Source organism: Budorcas taxicolor, chromosome 1 (assembly GCF_023091745.1).
Source record: "Budorcas taxicolor isolate Tak-1 chromosome 1, Takin1.1, whole genome shotgun sequence".
Classification (NCBI taxonomy): Eukaryota; Metazoa; Chordata; class Mammalia; order Artiodactyla; family Bovidae; genus Budorcas; species Budorcas taxicolor.
In genome coordinates this window covers 122,298,957-122,320,132 of record NC_068910.1, presented here as the reverse complement: position 1 = coordinate 122,320,132, position 21,176 = coordinate 122,298,957, and the positions used below count along the sequence as shown (strand labels likewise).

Genomic DNA, 21,176 nt, shown 5'->3' with positions numbered 1-21,176 from the left:
CTCTACTTTATGGTACTTGTCTGATAATTGCAATATCTGGGTCAATTTGAGGTTGATCTCCCTGTAATGTTTTTTTTTTGTTTTCCTTCTAAAAGTGGGTCACAATTTCCTGGTTCTCTGCATAGTGGGTATATTTATTTATATTGTGACTATTACATCTTAGAGACTATATTCTGTTACATTACTTTGTTGATTTTTTTTTTTTTTTTCTCAGAAAACATTTAACTTGGTGGAACTCAAACTAAAAACTCTCTTTTGGACAATATTTTAAATCTCAGTGCTTTTACCTTTAGTTGGTTGGTTTAAGTATGCCCTGCTATGTGGGGTTTGGGATTAGCCAGAGATGTGCATACAGTTTATATAAGGAATCTGAAGTCTTGCTTTCTGCCTCCTTCAATTTCAAGAGCCTAAGGTTGCCCAAAATCTATCTTTTTGTTCTTCAGAAAACTGTGGATTTTTTTTTCTCTCTTAGAATTTTAGCTGTCCAGTGTCCTGCCAACTGCAGCATTTCCTGGGACTAGAAGTGGTAAATATGGAAACCTTTCCTTCTTTCAAGGATTGATACCCCTCAAGAATCTTGCTTTTTCTACTTTCCAGTGGCTTCAGATAGCTTTTATATTTTGTCAGAATTTGAGGTTGTTATTGTGTTGAAGCTTATAGGGCTGTAAACCAACTGGAAATTTCTTCATCTGTCTTTTTAATATCATTGTGATTTTTAAAATATCATTGTGTTTTTATGAACTGATATTGATTTGGTTGGCTGTATTGTCTTAGATGTTGAAATTGAATGTTCAGTTCAGTCCAGTTCAGTTGCTCATTTGTGTCTGGCTCTTTGTGACCCCATGTATTGCAGCACGCCAGGCTTCCCTGTCTATCTCAGAGTTTAATCAGACCCATGTGCATCGAGTCGGTGATGCCATCCAACCATCTCATCCTCCGTCGTCCCCTTCTCCTCCTGCCCCCAATCCCTCCCAGCATCAGGGTCTTTTCCAGTGAGTCAGTTCTTCGCATGAGGTGGCCTTTTTGCTTTCTAAATTTCATCCATGCATTGACTATTTTGTTACCTTTCATTTTTCTCAAAAAAATCTCACTCCCCTTCCCCCCATTTTCTAGATTCTTATGAATCTCTGTATTCAATTTGAGATCTATAATGAGATATAATTTAAATCACTAGCTATGTCATCTTTAAGAACTTACTTGCTGCCCTCCCCCCCGCCTTAAACCATAATTTCCTTATTTGTGAAATAAAAGGGATGCCTGACAGTATTAAGAAGTATTGAACTTTCAGGCAGGAAGGATTTTAGAAACCTTCAAATTAAATTCTTTCACTTTATACATGAGCAAATAAAGCCCAGAAATGTTTAAGGACATTACTCAGCTTTTTAGTGCATGAGCTGAGCTTGGAACTCCTCCATAGCAACAAAAAATAAAGCGGAAAACAGATGTGGCAAGTATATGTGGGAAAATCCATGATTTTTTGATGTGATATACTTGAAATAACAGCAAGCATTTGAGTGGTGAGAAACACTGGCATAAGGACTGAGCTTCTTGTTTAGGAAAAATAAGTCAAGGCTCACAACACGGACTAGCTTTTTCTGTCAATTAATAAGTGAGGAGGTGTCTGCCATGTGTCAGACACAATGTTCTGTTGCAGATACACAGATCTTGCTGTCACAGAGCTTAGAATATGTTAGGAAAGGTAGATATTAAATTAATCATCACAAATAATTTCATAAAATGAAATGAGTAAAGAGACATATAGGGTGACATGGCAATGTGTAATTGGTAAGCTTGATCTGTTCTGAAGGTCAGGGAAAACTGCTCTTTGGAAGTGAGGTTTAAAATGAAGAAGAGCATAAAACAGCCAGGCAAGGAAAGTTAAGGGGATGAATATTCCAGAAAGTCAAACAGCTTGTATGAAGGCCAAGGGAACTAAACTGTGACTGAAGTGATAAAACAAGGAGAAATCAACTGTGCCAAGGCGCAATTCAAGTTCTGGAGGTGGGGGAGGATGGTGAAAGAGGAGCAGGTGAGACCTGGGGAAATACCTTTACAAAGGTGCCTGAGGATACGGCAGGCTTGTGGAGAAGCATACGGTGGTGATAGAGGTGAAGGAAGGAAGGGGTTTTAGTTGTTGTTCAGTTGCTCAGTTGTGTCTGACTCTTTGTGACCCCATGGACTGCAGCACACTAGGCTTCCCTGTCCTCCACCATCTCCCAGAGTTTGCTCAAACTCATGTACATTGAGTTGGTGATGCCATCCAACCATCTTGTCCTCTGTCATCCCCTTCTCCTCCTACCTTCGATCTTTCCCAGCATCAGGGTCTTTTCTAATGAGTTAGCTCTTCATATCAGGTGGCCAAAGTATTGGAGCTTCAGCATTAGTCCTTCCAATGAATATTCAGGATTGCTTTCCTTTATGACTGACTGGTTTGATCTCAAAAGTCTTCTCCAACACCACAGTTCAAAAGCATCAATTCTTTGGTGCTAAGCCTTCTTTATGGTCCAACTCTCACATCCATACATGACTACGGGAAAAACCATAGCCTTGACTATACAGACATTTGTTGGCAAAGTAATGTCTCTGCTTTTTAATATGCTGTCTAGGTTTGTCACAGCTTGATTTCATGGCTGCAGGAGAGGAAAATGGTTAATAGCATCAAAATATGCCAAGCAGTCCTGGAGCATAAGCACTGAAGAAAGGCCTAAAGGTTGACTGTAAAGGGCCTGGCGACCTTCAAAACTGTGGCCCGAATGGAAGGACGTAGGAGCCACAAGATTGCTAACCTTGAGAAGGGTGTGGGTGGATAGGAAATGGAGGCTGTGGGCTCACACCACTAATTCTAGAAGTTTGGCAGCAAAGAAAAGAGACAGGATCGCAGCTAAAAGGATAAAGCAGAATCTGATTTTTTTCTTCTGTCAACAGAGGGGAGCCTCAGTGTATTCAAAGTGTTTTCTCACGTAAAGTTTTAAGTTGCTTAGTGATTTCTTTTCCTTGTTCTTGCCATTTTGTTACTTTGCCATGGAATAACTATGCCATCTTTCCCGTGGTTTATGAATCTGCCTGCAGTGCAGGGCATGCAGTTTCGATCCCTGGGTTGGGAAGATCTCCTGGAGGAGGAAAGGCAACCCACTCCAGTATTCTTGTCTGGAAAATCCCATGGACAGAGGAGCTTGGTAGGTTATAGTCCATGGGGTCGAAAAGAGTGGAACATGGCTGAGTACACATGAGCTGTCTGTTACATAATTTGAGAATATCTGGTCTTATGATTTATTTTTGTGATATTGACACTTTTGGAAGAAAAAATGTTCACGTAGTAAATAGTGAGTGGTAGATTCAAAATAATTAAATCTAGTTGTTTTCATTCTCCAAAAAAAAAAAAAAATCATTGTATCTGCCCTTTACTGACTCTCTCTTAGACGTTACTCAGAGGTTGTTCTGAGCCAATGATTTGAAGTTAGTTTCCAGAGAGAGTCACCCACAGGGCCTAAAATATTAAAGGTGCAGTGATGCTGTCTGAAGCCTATTTAAACGCAACTTTCAGGGCATCTGGACTTTCACAAATCTTTGCAGGTGATTCTGATGGGAGCCATGATTAAGAACACCATTTCAGGTCTTTCTTCATCACCTAAACTATCCCCGTTGTCCCAGCTCTACTGGATGCTCACCTTCAGATTTACCCATCATCCACCGTGGAATTTAACTTCCCCAAATGTTAAGGTTTCTGAGAGCCAACCCCTTGCCTTATTCATTCTACTATTCCTAAAGCTCTGAACAGCTACCTGACACTGAGTAGGTATTCTCAGAAAGTGTTTTTAAACCTGCGTGTTTGTGTCTGCTCAGTTTCCCAGTCGGGTCTGACTCTTTGTTCTGCCATGGACTGTAGCCCACCAGGCTCCTCTGTCCATGGGATTTCCCAGGCAAGAATACTGGAGCGGGTTGCCATTTCCTCCACCAGGGGAATCTTCCTGACCCAGGAATCAAACCTGCATCTCTTGTGACTCCTGCATTGGCAGGTGGATTCTTTACCACTGCACCACTCGGGAGGCCCAGGTATACTCAGAAAATGTTTGTCAGCCTAAACTTCTTCAAAATGTCTCTGGTATCTGTAACCACTCTTGCCCTTTATGCTTCTCTCTGAGGAACCAAGTGTCAGTCTCTTCAAAAGCAAACCTTCATTCTGCACTTGTCTCATCTCCTCCCACAACCTCTAGGATCCTGCATGCCAGTTAGCCTCCTTCATTCTTGTGACTGCTAGTGCTCCCTCTGTCTACAAATATGCTGTACGACTCAAATACGCACTCAGCCCTTCTAGTTTCAGACTTTGCCCCATCTCTCCCTTTCAGATTTGACATGAAAGGATAGAGTTACTGTCTCGTTCTCTGATACTTTCAGGATAAAAATTCTTGAAAGAGCACGTCTGCAGTTGTTGACAGTTGCTCCTGCTTGGGCCCTTGCAATTGTTCTCCATTCCCTCTGTACTAACACTACTCTCTTACAGCTGTTAATGGTCTCTGTGAATTTTGTTAGCAAATCATAATGTCTCTTATTTCTTACTTTAAAATTGTTCATATATGAATCGGCCTTGATTATTTGTGTCTTGAAAACTTCTCTTTCCCTGGCTTCAAGACCCCGCATTTACCTTCTACTTTTCTTCATTGTTTCTGCTAACTTTACTTCCTTCATTAGATCCCTAATTTTAAATATTTCAAGACTCTCATTTTGGCCTTGTCTTTAATTTCCACATCAAATACAGTGATGTGGCAGTCCATGGGCTGGATCTGGCTTAGAGACACTTTTGACTGGCTCATGTAATATTTTTAAAATTTTGAATTAGCTGCCAATATTTTTAAATTGGGAGATTTTACCCAAACCCCCTGAGATGGTATCTAGGGTTGCTGGGAGGATTGAGTTAAATGAGATATATATATATATATATATATATATATATATATATATAAAGCACTTAATACTATGTCTGAATTTGACAAACATTCAAAAAATTATATCATAATTATAATTTTACAGTTTCCAAAGCTCTTTCATTGATATTACTTCATAACTTATTTAATTGGCCTCTACAGACCAACTTTCTGTTTTTTTCTAAGAATTAAAAACTATACCAGCATTAATATCCTAGAATATAAGGCATATTTTGGAGATATTGTGGGTTTGGTTCCAGACCACCACAATAAAGTGAATATCACAATAAACTGAGACACACAAATTTTTGGTTTCCCAGTGCATGTAAAAGTTTTGTCTAAAGAAAACAGTTATGTCTCCACTATACTGTGACTTCCCTGCTGGCTTATCAGTAAAGAATCTACCGGTAATGCAGGAGACATCAGCATTGTGGGTTTGATCCCTGGGTTAGAAAGATCTCCTGAAGAAGGGAATGGCACCCTACTCCAACATTCTTGCCTGGGAAATCCCATGGACAGAGGATCCTGGCAGGCTACAGTCCGTAGAGGTCACAGAAGAGTTGGACACAACTGAGAGGCTAAATAACAACACTATACTGTAGTGTGTAACTGTACAATAGCATTATGTATAAAAAACAATGTATACATCTTAATTAAAAAATACTTTACTACTAAAAAATGTTAACCATCATCTCACAACACAGGGTTGCCATAAACCTGCAATTTGTAAAAAACATAGTAAAGTGAAGCGCAATAAAATGTGGTATGCCTGTATCTTTGTATATCTGATATGTGTATATATTCACTATCTGTTCACCAAAAACACTGATCCTTGTGATCACCGATACACATTTGTACAACATCTACCGTAAGTAGGGAACAAATTTGTTTTCATTACCTAGTTTTGGACTGTGTGATGGTAATTGCCTGAAAAAAAGTTAGCCCAACAATATGACTGATATTAATACCGTGTCCTACTAAAATGATGCAGACTTTGTGACTATTGTCACATATACAAAAATTAGTCCCAGCAATATGGTTTTTATTAGCACTGTTTCCTATCCATATTTTTTCCCAAGTGGCTAGTTAGTTCCCCCAGTATCATTTACCAATGATATAATCATTCTTCCCCTTATGAATTTGAATGCCTATTCCTATCAGATATTAAATTCCCATAAATGTAGATAGAGCAACTGTTTCAGAGAGTAATCTGTGCAATATTACAGAGGTAATAAATGGAAATTTATTTATTTTAACATTAGCCAAAAGGCTAGTTGATTTTGTTACTCTAATTGTGGTGCTTTTTTCTATTTTTGTCTCTGCTAAAACTTTGGGTTTCTACTCAATGTTTTGTTTACTGAACAGTTAATTAGGTGTTGTGTGCTACTAAGTTAATTATTTTAAAATGTAAATAACGTTCATAAATTAAGTATAAGAACACAAAATAGATGTATTGTGTTACCAGGATTAGTTTTTGACATTGTTATTCGATCTTCCCAAAGATCGAATTGTTATTCCATCTTCCCAAGCCAGAGATGGAACCCAGGTCTCCCACGTCGCAGGCAGATTCTTTACCAGATGAGCCACAAAGGAAGCCCAAATCTCTTATTTTACATTTCAGTTTCTTTCCTTTTTGGAAGCAAGGATCATGATAATTGAAATATTAAGCTATGAGACACATAAAGGAGATAGTTTTCATTTTAAAAGACATTTCATTTTATAGTCCCCAAATGGCAAGCCTTTGTTTTTCTTTTCTGTTCTCTTTCCATAGGAAAATACACTTGTCTTGGGAAAAAGATCCTGAAATCAGTATGGAAGATTAGATTAATAGCGAAAGCTGAAACTTTTTTTTTCTTAGCTCCAGTCTTTCACTGGATCCAATTCCCTCCAGATCCACATTCTCCGCATATTTGTACTTAATAGTACTTCTATTTGGACCGTTCTGTTTCTCATTCTCTTTCTCATTATCAGTGTCTTGTTCATTGGGTCTTGTATCAATTACTTCTTGCTGCATAATAAACTACCCGCAGACAAATACTTAATCTCTCACAGTGACCCAAGAATGAGTGATAGAGAAACCATGAGGGTAAGCCATAGTCTTTTTATAACTTAATCTTGGCAGTGACATTCTATCACTTCCGCTGTATCGTATTTGTTAGAAGTGAGTTACTAAATCCAGCCCACATGCCAGAGGAGGGGATTTTATAAAGACACAATTACCAAGAAAGTAGGGACCATCTTAGAGGCTGCCTATCACCTCAGTACTAGTATAAGGTACTCAAGGTACATTTTATATACTTTTCACTTGTTGCTATTACAGTTTCATATACTTGTTTGATTATTTGGTTACTGTGTATTATTCCTATTAGATTGAAAGCTCCATGATACAGGCATTTATTAAGGCCTAGCTATTGTAACTAAATAAATAAATATTATTAATGCAGCTTCCAGCTTCCCTCCACCAGTCCGAAAGCTCTAATACATGTGATAGGTGATCAATCAGATACCATCTCAGTGAAAACTACTAGCGAAAGACTGATCATCATCTTAGGAGGCAGAAAAAAAAAGCTCATTTCCTTTACTTCCAATATTTCTCATAAAATTACTGCATTACTTTTCAAGTAGCTTTAGTAGAGAAAAAAATCACATGAGCCTGTTATTCCAACCGTTGTTTTGTTTAGTCTCTAAGGCATATCTGACTCTTGTGACTCCATGGACTGTAGACTGCCAGGCTCTTCTGTCTGTGGAATTCTCCAGGCAAGAATACTGGAGAGGGTTGCCATTTCCTACTCCAGGAGAACTTCCCAACCCAGAGACGAAACCCACATCTCTTGTGCCTCCTGCACCGCAGGCAGACTCTTTACCATTGAGCCACTTGGAAAGCCCATTCCGACCATTACTGTTTGCTATTTAGAAAATAACAAAATCTGGGGGAAAACTGGCTATGCTTTCAATTATTCCTATAGAGTGGTAGTACTTTTAAATTATATATCAGAAATAAAATTGTACATTATTGTAAAACTTCTCCCAAAGTTACAAAGTTTATGGATTTTCTGGCTGACTATCATGGATTTCCACTAGTTCCCAATGTGAAAATTATTGCATTAGAAAAAGAAATATAATTAGACTATTTGGCTGACGATTCATCTTATTTTCAGAACCTCTAAAAAAAAGGAGACAATTCAAGGTCTCTTCTTGTTTGAATCCATTCATAACTCTAAAAACTGTTGGGAAATAATACTTGTATATCTAACCAATATCCACAACATACAGTTTTATAAAACACAGTACAAACATACTAACTAAAATGTTAAGGTTGATATTTTAAGCTTTCTGAAGCCAGAGAGTTATGATAAAGCTTTCTGTACTGTATTGACTTTACCATACTGGTGATCAGAAAAAGCTGTGTGCTCAGTAGAGCTGAATAAGGTTGTTCTGACAGTGTGATTTTGATTTCCGGGCCTTTGTGTGATTAAGATCTCGGTCTCAGAGTTGCATTTATTTAAAATGAAGCTTGAATCTTTAGGAGAAATGTAGTTTCCTTTTTACTGGCTTTAAAACCTCAGTTTGTAATGCTCTTCAGATACCTTTCACTAGTTATTCCTTACTTATTAAGAATGACAGTGTGCATTTTGCAGAGGGGAGAACTAGAGTATATAAATTTAATTATTTTAAGTAATTTGGGAAAGAAGCAGAGTGAAGTAAAACTCAAATCTCTCATATTTTCCACATTGCTTTATTCAAAATGATCCAGTTCTATATTTGTTATGATTATTTGCAGAGTTTTGAAGTCAGAAGCTTGAAACACCAAATGAAAAATGCAATAATTCTATTATTTGGTCCTCCCTGTGTAAATATCAGAATATTCGCACAGATTTAAGTGTATTGACATATGTTGAATATATTTAAATGTATTCTATGTTCCTCTTTTTAAAAAGTATTTTGATAGTAAGTTCATTAAATGTTAAATAACAACAAAGATGACAAGTAAAGATGTAAATACCACAATAAACCATAAAAATGACTGTTAATTAGGTCAATACTAGCATAGAAGTCTCAAGTTCTGGAGAGAAATATTAAAAGAAATGTAAAAGTAAAGTTCTTCTACATTATTTTCTTTTATAGCTATATGGTCATTTTGTTAGAGCATAGCCAAATATTTTAGGCTATAGTTTTGCTTCAATTTTAGGATTCTTTCAGCTTAAATTCATTTGCTCAGGCTCCTTACTGCTTGTTTGTTTTCTCCCAAAACCTTACAAATGAATGAAAAAGCAGAAAATCTTTAGTTTTTGTTTCTCATCTGCATATATTAGAAATAATAATTTAAGCCAGTATATCAACTAATTATGGCATAATATATGTTCTACTTTGGTTAATAAACAGTTACTAAATCAGGGATTTTACTAGGAATTGTGAAATATTAGAAATGCCTAATTCTAACTTTTTTAGTCAGTACAGCCCAGCAAAGCACAGGGTTTTGCATAGATAAAATCTATTAAATCACACAAGAAAACCATGTGCAGTTTCTGAGAGCCTTTTTCACTTGCTGGAGGAAGGCTTTGGAGTATGTGTTTGCATAGTCATGCCTATACAGTGTCTACTGTGTGGGTGGTATATACTTGCTCAGGCATATGACAATGATGATTTGGGAAAGGAAACTCAAAGCGAGTGCTCAAAGTGACTAAGAGGTTTCATTAGTAGTCAAATCACAAAACAATCTTACTTCTACTGGTGATTTTGACTTAGATGGAAAAGGTTTTTTTAAACATTATTTCCATTGCCAAGGGGTTTTCATTTGTATTTTCTTTTATGTTTATTTGTGTAGATGCATGTTCTAATATTACGTGTGTTAAAACCTGATGTTTCTGACATTTTTTTTAATTAAAATGAGGGATAATTTATATATAATTAACTGGGCACATGTAAAAGTTACAATTTGGTGAGGTTTGACAGTAGTATATTTCTGTAATTACTATCACAACAAGATAAAAAACATTTCCGCCATTCCCAAAATATTCCTTCATGCATACTAGTAGTCCTCCCTTGTCTTTACACCCATCATCTGCGGGCAACAAATGATCTGCCATTTGTCACCATAGATTAGTTAGCATTTTATATTAGTTTACTCTTTTTGTGGTGTCTAATATGTACTCTTTTGTGTCTACCGTATTTCACTCAAAGGAATGACTTTTGAGATTCATCAATTCATGTGTGTTCCTTTTCACAGCTGAATAGTATTCCATTATACAGATAACTTAGCTATCTGCCGATTGGCATTTGGGTTATTTCTAGCTTTTGGTTATTGTGAATAAATCTTCTATGAACATTCATGCACAAGTCTTTGTGTGGACATATATTTTTATTTCTCTTGGGTAAATACTTAAGATTGAAATGGTAAGGTTATGTGGGCATGTGTTTGACTTTTGGAAAAAACTACTATACATTTTCTAGTGCAGTTATACTTTTTTATATTCCCACTAATAATGTGTGAAAGTTTTAGTTGTTTTACATTTGTGCCAACATATATTATCAGTCTTTTTAACTTTAGCCATAGTAATAGGTGCATAATCATCATCTCACTGTGATTTAAATCTGCATTTCCTCTACAATTACTAATATTAAACATCTTTTTTTGTGTATTTATTGGTAATCTGAATATCTTTTTTTTTGGTAAAGTGTCTGTTCAAGTCACTTGCCTGTTTTTTTAAATTGCTTTTTAAAATAATTGAATTATAAAAGTTCTTCACATACTATTGTTTTTTTAGCTGTGCTGTGGCTTGTAGGATATTAGTTCCCTGACCAGAAATGAATCTGAACTTCTCTAGTCAAAGTGCTGAGTTCTAACCATTGGACCAGCAGGAAACTCCTGAAGAACCAGCTTTTAATTTTGTTAATTTTTGCGTTACTTGTTTTCTGTTTTGTTGATTTCTGCTCTTCCTTTTATTATTTTCATCTTTCTATTTTGTTTTGAACTTTTTTAGGTGGATTTTAGGTAATTCCTGCTTTGTTATTAGTATTTAAAGCTATTATTTTTTCTGTAAGCATTGCTTTAGTGTAGCTGTATATCACAAAATTTGACACTATATACACTTTTATCTGTCCTACTTCTTTTATGTAACAATATGTCCTGGAGATCACTCCATATCTAGTTTATAAAGATATTCCTCATTCATTTTAAGGGTTTCATTGTACTTCATTTTGGGGATGTTCTATAACTTAGAAAACTAGTTCCCTATGATTTGGATTATTTCTAGAAGTCTTGCTATTACAGTGTAGTAATGACCTATCTTCTGTATATATATTAATATATTTCAACTGTTGCCTGTATAGCTTTGGGATAGTTTCTGGGAAGTGATATGACTGGGTCAAAAGGAAAATGCTTATGTAACTGCTATTGTCAAATTTTCCATGACTGAAGTGGTAACACTTTACATTCCCACCAGCAGTATATTGACATGCCTATTTTTCTACTGTTTTGCAGAGTATATTCTCCAATTTTTTGGTTTTGACGATCTTATAAATGAGAAATAGCATTTCTGAGTAGTTTTATTTTTTATTTCTTTTACCATAAACGATGTTGAGCTTCTTTCTAAATGACTAGGAGACATGTATACTTCTTTTTCTGTGAACTGTCCATAACTATAGGGTTGTGTTGACCTTAATTTTTAAACCAGCTTGAGCTGGCTGCATGCCAGCGAACTGTGCAAACCACTCTTTTAAGCACTGAGGATGAAGAATGAAAACCCTAGATGAAAATCCCTGTCCCCCCTGGAGTTTACAATCTAGTGAGGGAGTGGTGTGTTTGGCCCATGAATTTTGGCAAATGTCTCAAATCTTCTTCCTTAGCTTGGCTATTCCTATTCAGATCCAGAATTCATAATGCTTGTGCCCATGTGCCTTTATAATAATCCTGATTCTATGGACTTGCTGTTGATGTGCTCTTTTAGACTTTTGTCTCTCGTTGTTTCTACAGAAACATGGCTGGGACTTGCTTCTCCAGCTCTCTTAATTGTTAATTTTGGGCTTCCCAGGTAAGGCTAGTGGTAAAGAACCCTCCTGCCAATACAGGAGACTGTAGCCCACCAGGCTTCTCTGTCCATGGGATCTTCCAGGCAAGAATACTGGAGTGGGTAGCCATTCCCTTCTCCAGGCAATCTTCCCAACCCAGGGATCGAACCCAGGTCTCCCACATTGCAGGCGGATTCATTACCATCTGAGCCACCAGCTAAACCCAAGCTGGGTTACTGTGGCCAAATTGCTTTATCAAGGTGAGTCTAAATTTTTTTATCTGTAAAATGAGGATGATATCACCTGTCAACATGGAGAGACTGAAATAAATAACATGCAAATTAGCAAAAATCTATTCCTAATATAAGTGTTCAAAACTTATTTTAAAACAATGTGTTTTTTTTTTTTTTTTGAGTTTTGCAGTTTATTTATTGAAACCTCATACATACATTGCTTGGATGTAGAATTCTAAAACCACGTTTTTCCAAAAAAAAAGTTTTTATCCCATATCATGGAATAATGAATATACCAATGGAATACATGAGTCACTCAATTTGCTTCTCAATGTGTTAAACAGAGAATTATTTGCTCATTTGGTAAACATTACCTCATCCGCTTCTTCCCCTTCTTCATCATAATCATCATCATCATCTTCAATAGCTTCTCCAGTAAAGTATAACACTGATCTTGGGATTATACGCTCACGTAAAAAGTGACCAATTTCAAAGTCTGCAGCGAGGATAGCTTCAGAATCATCATCCAGATCTCCACTCTCAGGAACTTCAGGAGGGGCAAAAAAATTAAAGAAAGAGTCATTAGAAACTGTTTTGGTCACAGTACGAACTGTCCCACGTCCCTTGTGTTTCTGCTTCTTCTTAATCGTTTTCAAAGTGACATTCTTCCCTTTTTTCCAATCTATCTGGCACCCTGTACAACCCATAATTTCTGGTCCATCAAAAGAAAAGGGATCAGAATCATCTGGTTCTGATCTCATCCTATATGTCTTTGTCAACACTTCATTTGTGAAATATTCATTGGGTTCAAAGTGAAATTCTAAGACAAAACTCATAGGTTGACCAGCATCTGAGAACTTCACTTTAATATCTTTCAAGTGTTTCAGAATAGGCTCATCATGTTCCTGAACCATATCACTGAGCAAGTCAACATTCTTAAAAACGGTCAGCCAAAACTCAGGCATTCCCTTGGGATCTTCTTTTTCTTCATCCTTTTTCTCATCTTCAATCTTGGCCTTTTCTTTTAGCTCCTCCGAAATTTCATCTTCCTCATCTGGTTTCCATTCACATTCTTCTTCTGTAGGTTCATAAATGGCATTAATGATCTCAAATCGCTTATCAAACAGAGGCTGATAAAGAACAGCATACTTTCTTTCAAGATCATGAACTTCCTCATAGAATTTGGCTTCTATCTGTGCACATTTAACTTGAAGGTTTTTGAGAGCATTCACTCGTCTTTTAACTACCCTAGGCAAGCTTTCAATGTATCCTGTTGGTGTTTCTACCAGACCATCAAGTCTTTCTTGAAGGGCTGCAAGAATCTGAGGATTTTGCATCATCTGAACAGTCAGCTGACGCGCTTTGATTTTTGTTTCTTCACCAGTTTCTTCTTCTTCTACTTCTTCAACATCATCCAAATCTTGATCAAGTTCAGTCTGTTCTTTGTTGTCGATGTCTACCATGTTGTACAAATGCCAAGTATTTTCAAAAATCGCAAATTTCGTTTTCCAGCTCAGCTCTCCGGTGGTGAGCGCGGGGAGCCGAGCGGCCCGAGCTGCGCAGGCAGTGACTCAGGGCGGCGGCGGGAGGAGCAGGAGGCGGCGCCGCGAGCAGATGGCGCTAAAAAAGCTAAAACAATGTTTTATTAAAGTAAATAGTAGTTCAAAGGGAGTGGGTAGTATATTCAAAATTTCTCCAAAAAACTCACTGTACATTGAATTTTATCCTAAAATGTTTCTCTTTGTTGTTCAGATACTGTAGATGCACTAGAAGTGTATTATTTCTTTGTAAATACTTTGAGTTTTATGCCTTCCACAATTAGAGCCTACCACAGTTAGAGCTTGCCAGTATCCAGCCTCAGTTCTAATCCTATATCCAGTTTTTCTCATATAATGGCAATACCCAACCATGTGTAGTTCTTCGAAACCTCTAAATGGCTTCATGCCTTCTAAATGCCATTTTTTGTGTGCAATTTTCTTCTTTTTATTTTCCTAGAAAACGCCTCATCTAAGATCCAGCTCAAATATCATTTATTGTAGCAAGTCTTCCTAATCCTTTACCCTTGCTGTTTTAGAGTTAAAAACATCTTCTTTTAAACTTCTGGACATTATGTATATATTTATCATCATACTAAAACTTTATGTTATCATTGCTTATGCAGTTAATTTCTTGCCTGGACCTCAGGCTCATAGAGAGAAAAGGGTATTGTTCATTATGATATTTCTATGCTTAGCGAGTACTTTGCCAGGAGTTGCTACTCAAAAAATGCTTACTAACAATTTTCATTTGGAGCTTGCCTTGTAAAATTTGAACTTAATAGACACTTGTCTATGTGATGTGATTTCAACAGTGTTTAGGATACCCCTTTGTTGCTATGGCTCAGCTGGTAAAGAATCCTCCTGCAATGTGGGTGGGAGATTTGAACCCTGGGCTGGGAAGATCCTCTGAGAAGGGAAAGGCTACCCATTCCAGTATTCTGGCCTGGAGAATTCCATGGACTGTACAGTCCATGGGGTTGCAAAAAGTTGGACACAACTGAGCGACTTTCACTTGTTGTTCTATATCAGCATCCAGTCAACACATCAGTACTAAACTCCTTCCTCACTGGTGTCTGAAATGTCTGTAACATAGTAAAACACCTTTCCACAACTGGAGATAGACTAAGTGCATTTAAGTCTAGAAGAGGAAATACTTTGACTTGAATATAAGACAGGAGGGTGGTGAGTGGTCCTATGGGCCTAAAATAGGGGTATGCCAAATAGGAAGGAAGATCAAGTGAAAAGTTCATACCAGGATAAATTTTTCTGAGATGTTTGCTTTCCTGTCATAATTCATGTTTTTATTGGCAACTGCAATCCCAAAATGGCCCACAGAATGTGAAAAAAAAATGTGATTTTTCTCCAGGAGTGAGAAATGCTAATGTATATTTCTTTCTTTACCCCACATGTCTTTTCAGAATGCTTAAGTGCAGAAATGGAAGGTCCTAAAACATCAAACAACTCAATGCAGCAGATGGACAATGGCAATCACAGTTCAGGTAATGCTCATCTTTTAATAATAATTCTAAGAAAAGTGCTTGATGTTTTTACAGTTTTTACACTTTGAGATCTTGAATTGCCTTATTTATAGATTATTTTATCTAAAATTGTCAAAATGAAATACTGCTTATGTTTTAAAATGTTGGTAAATTTTTCATTCTGAAATTATTTTCTGTGCTTATTTAGTACTTATTTCAAGACTGTGATCATGAAGTAAATCAAGGGCACAGCACCAATTTTTTTCATTCTATTTTTAAATCATAGTTTTACTAGGTTTACTCTAGAGAACTTAAAAATATTGGCCTTAGCAGATGTTACTAATTTACTTTCTGTGTGCCCTTGCCCAGCTCTATTGTCTCCCAAATTTTTGTCTCTCATTATAGTTAACTTTTTCTTTATATTTTAAAATATTATTTTTGTAATACATTTTACATTGAGCACTTCATGGAAAAATAATTCTAGTGATTTTAAAATGTATTCTTGGACTCAATAAATATCCCTTTTAATTATACATACTTATTTACTATTTAGAAAAATTAGATTTCAGGTCAACTGTAGACTCAAATAAGTAAAATGACTATATAAATTATTAATCTGAGAGCTGGGAATAGTGCTTGAGTTTAGTGAGTTAAATGGTGCCTCCACCTCAAGATCTGTCCACCAGGAACCTACAAATGTGGGTACATTTGGACAAAGGGTCTTTGAAAATGTATTTAAGCTAAAGATTTCAGATGAGATCATCCTGGATTAACGTGGGCCCTATGTCCAATGACATAGAAAAGAAAAGGAGAAGACACAAGGGAAAATACAATGTAAAGATGGAGGCAGAGGTTGAAATGATACATCTACAAACTAAGGAACACATAGGATTTCCGGTAGCCACTCAAACCTGGAAGAAACAACAAAAGGATTCTTTACTAGAGACTTTGGAAGGAATATGGTTGTGCTAACACTTTGGTATATTTCTGACTTCCAGAAATGTGACAGAATAAATATCTATTGTTTTAAGGGATCAAGTTTGTAGATATATATTAAGACAGTTCTAGGAAACTAATATAATGAATAACTAAATTACTTTTCTACTGTAAATAAGTCTTTAAACACAGTCCACATATGATTCACTCTATATACAGATCTTCCATCACTTATGATGGCATTATGCCTCAATAAACTCATCCTAAGTTTAAAATATCATAAGTCAAAATACACCTACCCTACCTAACAGGAGGAAAAGAGGGCGACAGAGGGTAAGATAGTTGGATGGCATCACCCACTCAATGGACATGAATTTGAGCAAACTCCGGGAGATAGTGAAGGACAAGGAAGCCTGGCGTGCTGCAATCCATAGGACTGCAAAGAACTGAACACGACTTAGCGACTGAACAACAACAATAACCGAACATCAAAGCTTAGCTGAGCCTTCTTTAAACTGTTGAGCAAAATCATCTAACACAAAGACTATCTCATACTAACATGTTGGATAACTCATGTAATTTATTGAATACTGTACCTTTTGAAAGTGAAAAAAATAGTTGTATGGGTACAGAATAGTTGTATCAGTTATTTGCCCTTGTGATTGTGCAGCTGATTAGGAGCTGTGGCTTACTGCACCTGCCCAGCATCACAAGAGAATACCATACTGTATTATTGCTATCCTAAAAAGCAATCAAAATCAAAAATTCAAAATACAGTTTCTACTGAATGCATATGGCTTTTGCACCATTGTACAGTAAAAAAAAAAAAGAAGTCCTAAATCACACTATCCCAAGTTGAGGACTGTCTGTATACGTACATACTGAAAGAATTAGACGTCTTATGTTAATGTAAAAAACTATAATCTTTCTAAACTTAAAAGAAAATTTGGTTTCATATGAAGAAATTGAAGACAGAAATCATAGAACCATTAATCAGAAGCTTTAAATGATTATTGTACTACTTTGGTAAATACAAAGCTTCAAGAAAGACTGAGTAAGAAAGATGCTTTCTTTTATCATTGAAGACATGATACTTGACGTGAAATTGGCATTCTATAGGAACTAGATACCAAATGGAGATAATAAAACTGAATGACTCATATTAGCAATTAACTAAGTTTAAAAGATGTATCCAGTGTTATAAAAATGATCATAGGACTACTTCTGAAAACAAGCATAATATTTTTCTTTTCTGAAAAAGATAATTTTAGCACACTTAAGAGTATGCTACAACTTGTGGGTTTTATCTCTGGTATGAGAAATTGCAGGAATAATTGACTGATTTTCTTCCCAAGGTATTTTTCTTTAGACAGTGAATGTTGCTTAGTTGTAGGAGAATTTTGTTTCTGGTTTAAGAGGCAGAATTCTCCATGGGCCTCCAGTTCAGTTCAGTTCAGTTGCTCAGTTGTATCTGACTCTTTGCCACCCCATGAATTGCAGCATGCCCGGCCTCCCTGTCCATCACCAACTCCCAGAGTTCACTCAAACTCATGTCCATCGAGTCAGTGATGCCATCCAGCCATCTCATTCTCTGTCATTGCCTTCTCCTCCTGCCCTCAATCCCTCCCAGCATCAGAGTCTTTTCCAGTGAGTCAACCCTTCACATAAAGTTGCCAAAGTATTGGAGTTTCAGCTTTAGCATCAGTCCTTCCAAAGAACACCCAGGACTGATCTCCTTTAGAATGGACTGGATGGATCCCCTAGCAGTCCAAGGGATTCTCAAGAGTCTTCTCCAACACCACAGTTCAAAAGAATCAATTTTTCGGCGCTCAGCTTTCTTCACAGTCCAACTCTCACATCCATACATGACCACTGGAAAAACCATAGCCTTGACTAGATGGACCTTTGTTGACAAAGTATTGTCTCTGCTTTTGAATATGCTATCTAGGTTGCTCATAACTTTCCTTCCAAGGAGTAAGCGTCTTTTAATTTCATGGCTGCGATCACCATCTGCAGTGATTTTGGAGCCCCCCAAAATAAAATCTGACACTATTTCCATTGTTTCCCCATCTATTTGCCATGAAGTGATGGGACCAGATGCCATGATCTTAGTTTTCTTAATGTTGAACTTTAAGCCAACTTTTTCACTCTCCTCTTTTGCTTTCATCAAGAGGCTCTTTAGTTCCTCTTCACTTTCTGCCATAAGAGTGGTGTCATCTGCATTTCTGAGGTTGTTGATATTTCTCCCGGCAATCTTGATTCCAGCTTGTGCTTCATCCAGCCCAGTGTTTCTCATGATGTTCTCTGCATATAAGTTAAATAAGCAGGGTGACAATATACAGCCTTGACATACTCCTTTTCCTATCTGGAACCAGTCTGTTGTCCCATGTCCAGTTCTGACTGTTGCTTCCTGACCTGCATACAGTTTTCTCAAGAGGCAGGTCAGGTGGTCTGGTATTCCCATCTCTTTCAGAATTTTCCACAGTTTCTCGTGATTCACACAGTCAAAGGCTTTGGCATAGTCAATAAAGCAGAAATAGATGTTTTTCCGGAACTCTCTTGCTTTTTCTATGATCCAACGGATGTTGGTAATTTGATCGCTGGTTCTTCTGCCTTTTCTAAAACCAGCTTGAACATCTGGAAGTTCACAGTTCACGTATTGCTGAAGCATGCCTTGGAGAATTTTGAGCATTACTTTACTAGCATGTGAAATGAGTGCAATTGTGTGGTAGTTTGAAGATTCTTTGGCATTGCCTTTCTTTGGGATTGGAATGAAAACTGACCTTTTCCAGTCCTGTGGCCACTGCTGAGTTTTCCAAATTTGCTGGCATATTGAGTGCAGCACTTTCACAGCATCATCTTCCAGGATTTGAAAGAGCTCCACTGGAATTCATTACCTCCACTAGCTTTGTTCGTAGTGATGCTTTCTAAGGCCCACTTGACTTCACATTCCAGGATGTCTGGCTCTAGGTGAGTGATCACACCATCGTGATTATCTGGGTCATGAAGATCTTTTTTGTACAGTTCTTCTGTGTATTCTTGCCACTTCTTCTTAATATCTTCTGCTTCTATTAGGTCTATACAATTTCTGTCCTTTATCAAGCCCATCTTTGCATGAAATGTTCCCGTGGTATCTCTGATTTTCTTGAAGAGATCTCTAGTCTTTCCCAGTCTATTGTTTTCCCCTATTTCTTTGCATTGATCGCTGAGGAAGGCTTTCTTTTTTCTCCTTGCTATTCTTTGGAACTCTGCATTCAGATGCTTATATCTTTCCTTTTCTCCTTTGCTTTTCACGTCTCTTCTTTTCACAGCTATTTGTAAGGCCTCCCCAGACAGCCATTTTGCTTTTTTGCATTTCTTTTCCATGGGGATGGTCTTGATACCTGTCTCCTGTTCAATGCCATGAATCTCCGTCCATAGTTCATCAGGCACTCTATCAGATCTAGTCCCTTAAATCTGTTTCTCACTTCTACTGTATAATCATAAGGGATTTGATTTAGGTCATACCTAAATGGTCTAGTGGTTTTCCCTACTTTCTTCAATTTAAGTCTGAATTTGGTAATAAGGAGTTCATGATGTGAGCCACAGTCAGCTCCCAGTCTTGTTTTTGCTGACTGTATAGAGCTTCTCCATCTTTGGCTGCAAAGAATATAATCAGTCAATCTGATTTCAGTGTTGACAATCTGGTGATGTTCATGTGTAGAGTCTTCTCTTGTGTTGTTGGAAGAGGGTGTTTCCTATGACCAGTGTGTTCTCTTGGCAAAATTTTATTAGCCTTTGCCCTGCTTCATTCCATATTCCAAGGCCAAATTTGCCTGTTACTCCAGGTGTTTCTTGACTTCCTACTTTTGCATTCCAGTCCCCTATAATGAAAAGAACATCTTTTGGGGTGTTAGTTCTTAAAGTTCTTGTAGGTTCATAGACCCATTCAACTTCAGCTTCTTCAGCATTACTGGTTGGGGCATAGATTTGGATAACTGTGATATTGAATGGTTTGCCTTGGAAATGAACAGAGATCATTCTGTCATTTTTGAGATTGCATCCAAGTACTGCATTTTGGACTCTTGTTGACCATGATGGCTACTCCCTTTCTTCTAAGGGATTCCTGCCCGCAGTAGTAGATATAATGGTCATCTGAGTTAAATTCACCCATTCCAGTCCATTTTAGTTAGCTGATTCCTAGAATGTCAACATTCTCTCTTACCATCTCCTGTTTGACCTCTTCCAATTTGCCTTGATTCATGGACCTGACATTCCAGGTTCCTATGCAATATTGCTCTTTACACCATCAGATCTTGCTTCTATCACCATTCACATCCACAGCTGGGTATTGTTTTTGCTTTTGCTCTGTCCCTTTATTCTTTCTGGAGTTATTTCTCCACTGATCTCCAGTAGCATACTTGGCACCTACAGACCTGGGGAGTTCCTGTTTCAGTATCCTATCATATTGCCTTTTCATACTGTTCATGGGGTTCTCAAGGCAAGAATACTGAAGTGGTTTGCCATTCCCTTCACCAGTGGACCACATTCTGTCAGACCTCTCCACCATGACCCGCCCGTCTTGGGTGGCCCCACAGGACATGGCTTAGTTTCACTGAGTTAGACGAGGCTGTGGTCCATGTGATTAGATTGACTAGTTTTCTGTGATTATGGTTTCAGTGTGTCTGCCCTCTGATGCCCTCTTGCAACACCTACTGTCTTACTTGGGTTTCTCTTATCTTGGACATGGAGTATCTCTTCATGGCTTTCCAGCACTCACTGGAATACTTTATAAGCATAAAGTCTCTTCTACACTCTAGTCCACTGAGAACACTGAAACTCAAAATGCTTGAAGACCTTATTCAATTATGAAGACACCACTTAATGTAAGACCAAGCTCCTCCAACAGAATCCCCCTGTACTCACACTGATTTTGTTATATCTCATAAAAACTAATGTGTCAAACTGACAATATTCCCAGATAAGATGACTAACATGAGAATTCACTGAAATGGCAACAGCTTAGTTCAGAGCATGAAAATCATTTGCTCTGTTATTAAAAGTAACAATTTCTATGGGGCA

The 21,176-nt window shown here is 37.3% G+C and overlaps 2 protein-coding genes across 2 annotated transcripts in view; one reads left to right on the top strand and one right to left on the bottom strand.

Moving 5' to 3' along the window:
• The window catches only part of LOC128044611 (cell surface glycoprotein CD200 receptor 1), a 41,021-nt gene that overhangs the window by 6,436 nt on the left and 13,409 nt on the right, over positions 1-21,176 (top strand). The window contains exon 2 of the mRNA XM_052636938.1: positions 15,120-15,200. Coding sequence (XP_052492898.1) covers positions 15,120-15,200 — 81 coding nt within the window. The remainder of the gene's footprint in view (positions 1-15,119; positions 15,201-21,176) is intronic.
• Positions 12,486-13,668, bottom strand: LOC128044604 (nucleosome assembly protein 1-like 1). Its single transcript, XM_052636925.1, has one exon. The coding sequence runs from the start codon at positions 13,624-13,626 to the stop codon at positions 12,520-12,522; it is 1,107 nt and encodes a 368-aa protein (XP_052492885.1). The 5' UTR covers positions 13,627-13,668; the 3' UTR covers positions 12,486-12,519.

Bases quoted from the DNA above. Each gene is read 5' to 3' on its own strand.
- LOC128044604 (XM_052636925.1), bottom strand. From the start codon at position 13,626: ATGGTAGACATCGACAACAAAGAACAGACTGAACTTGATCAAGATTTG.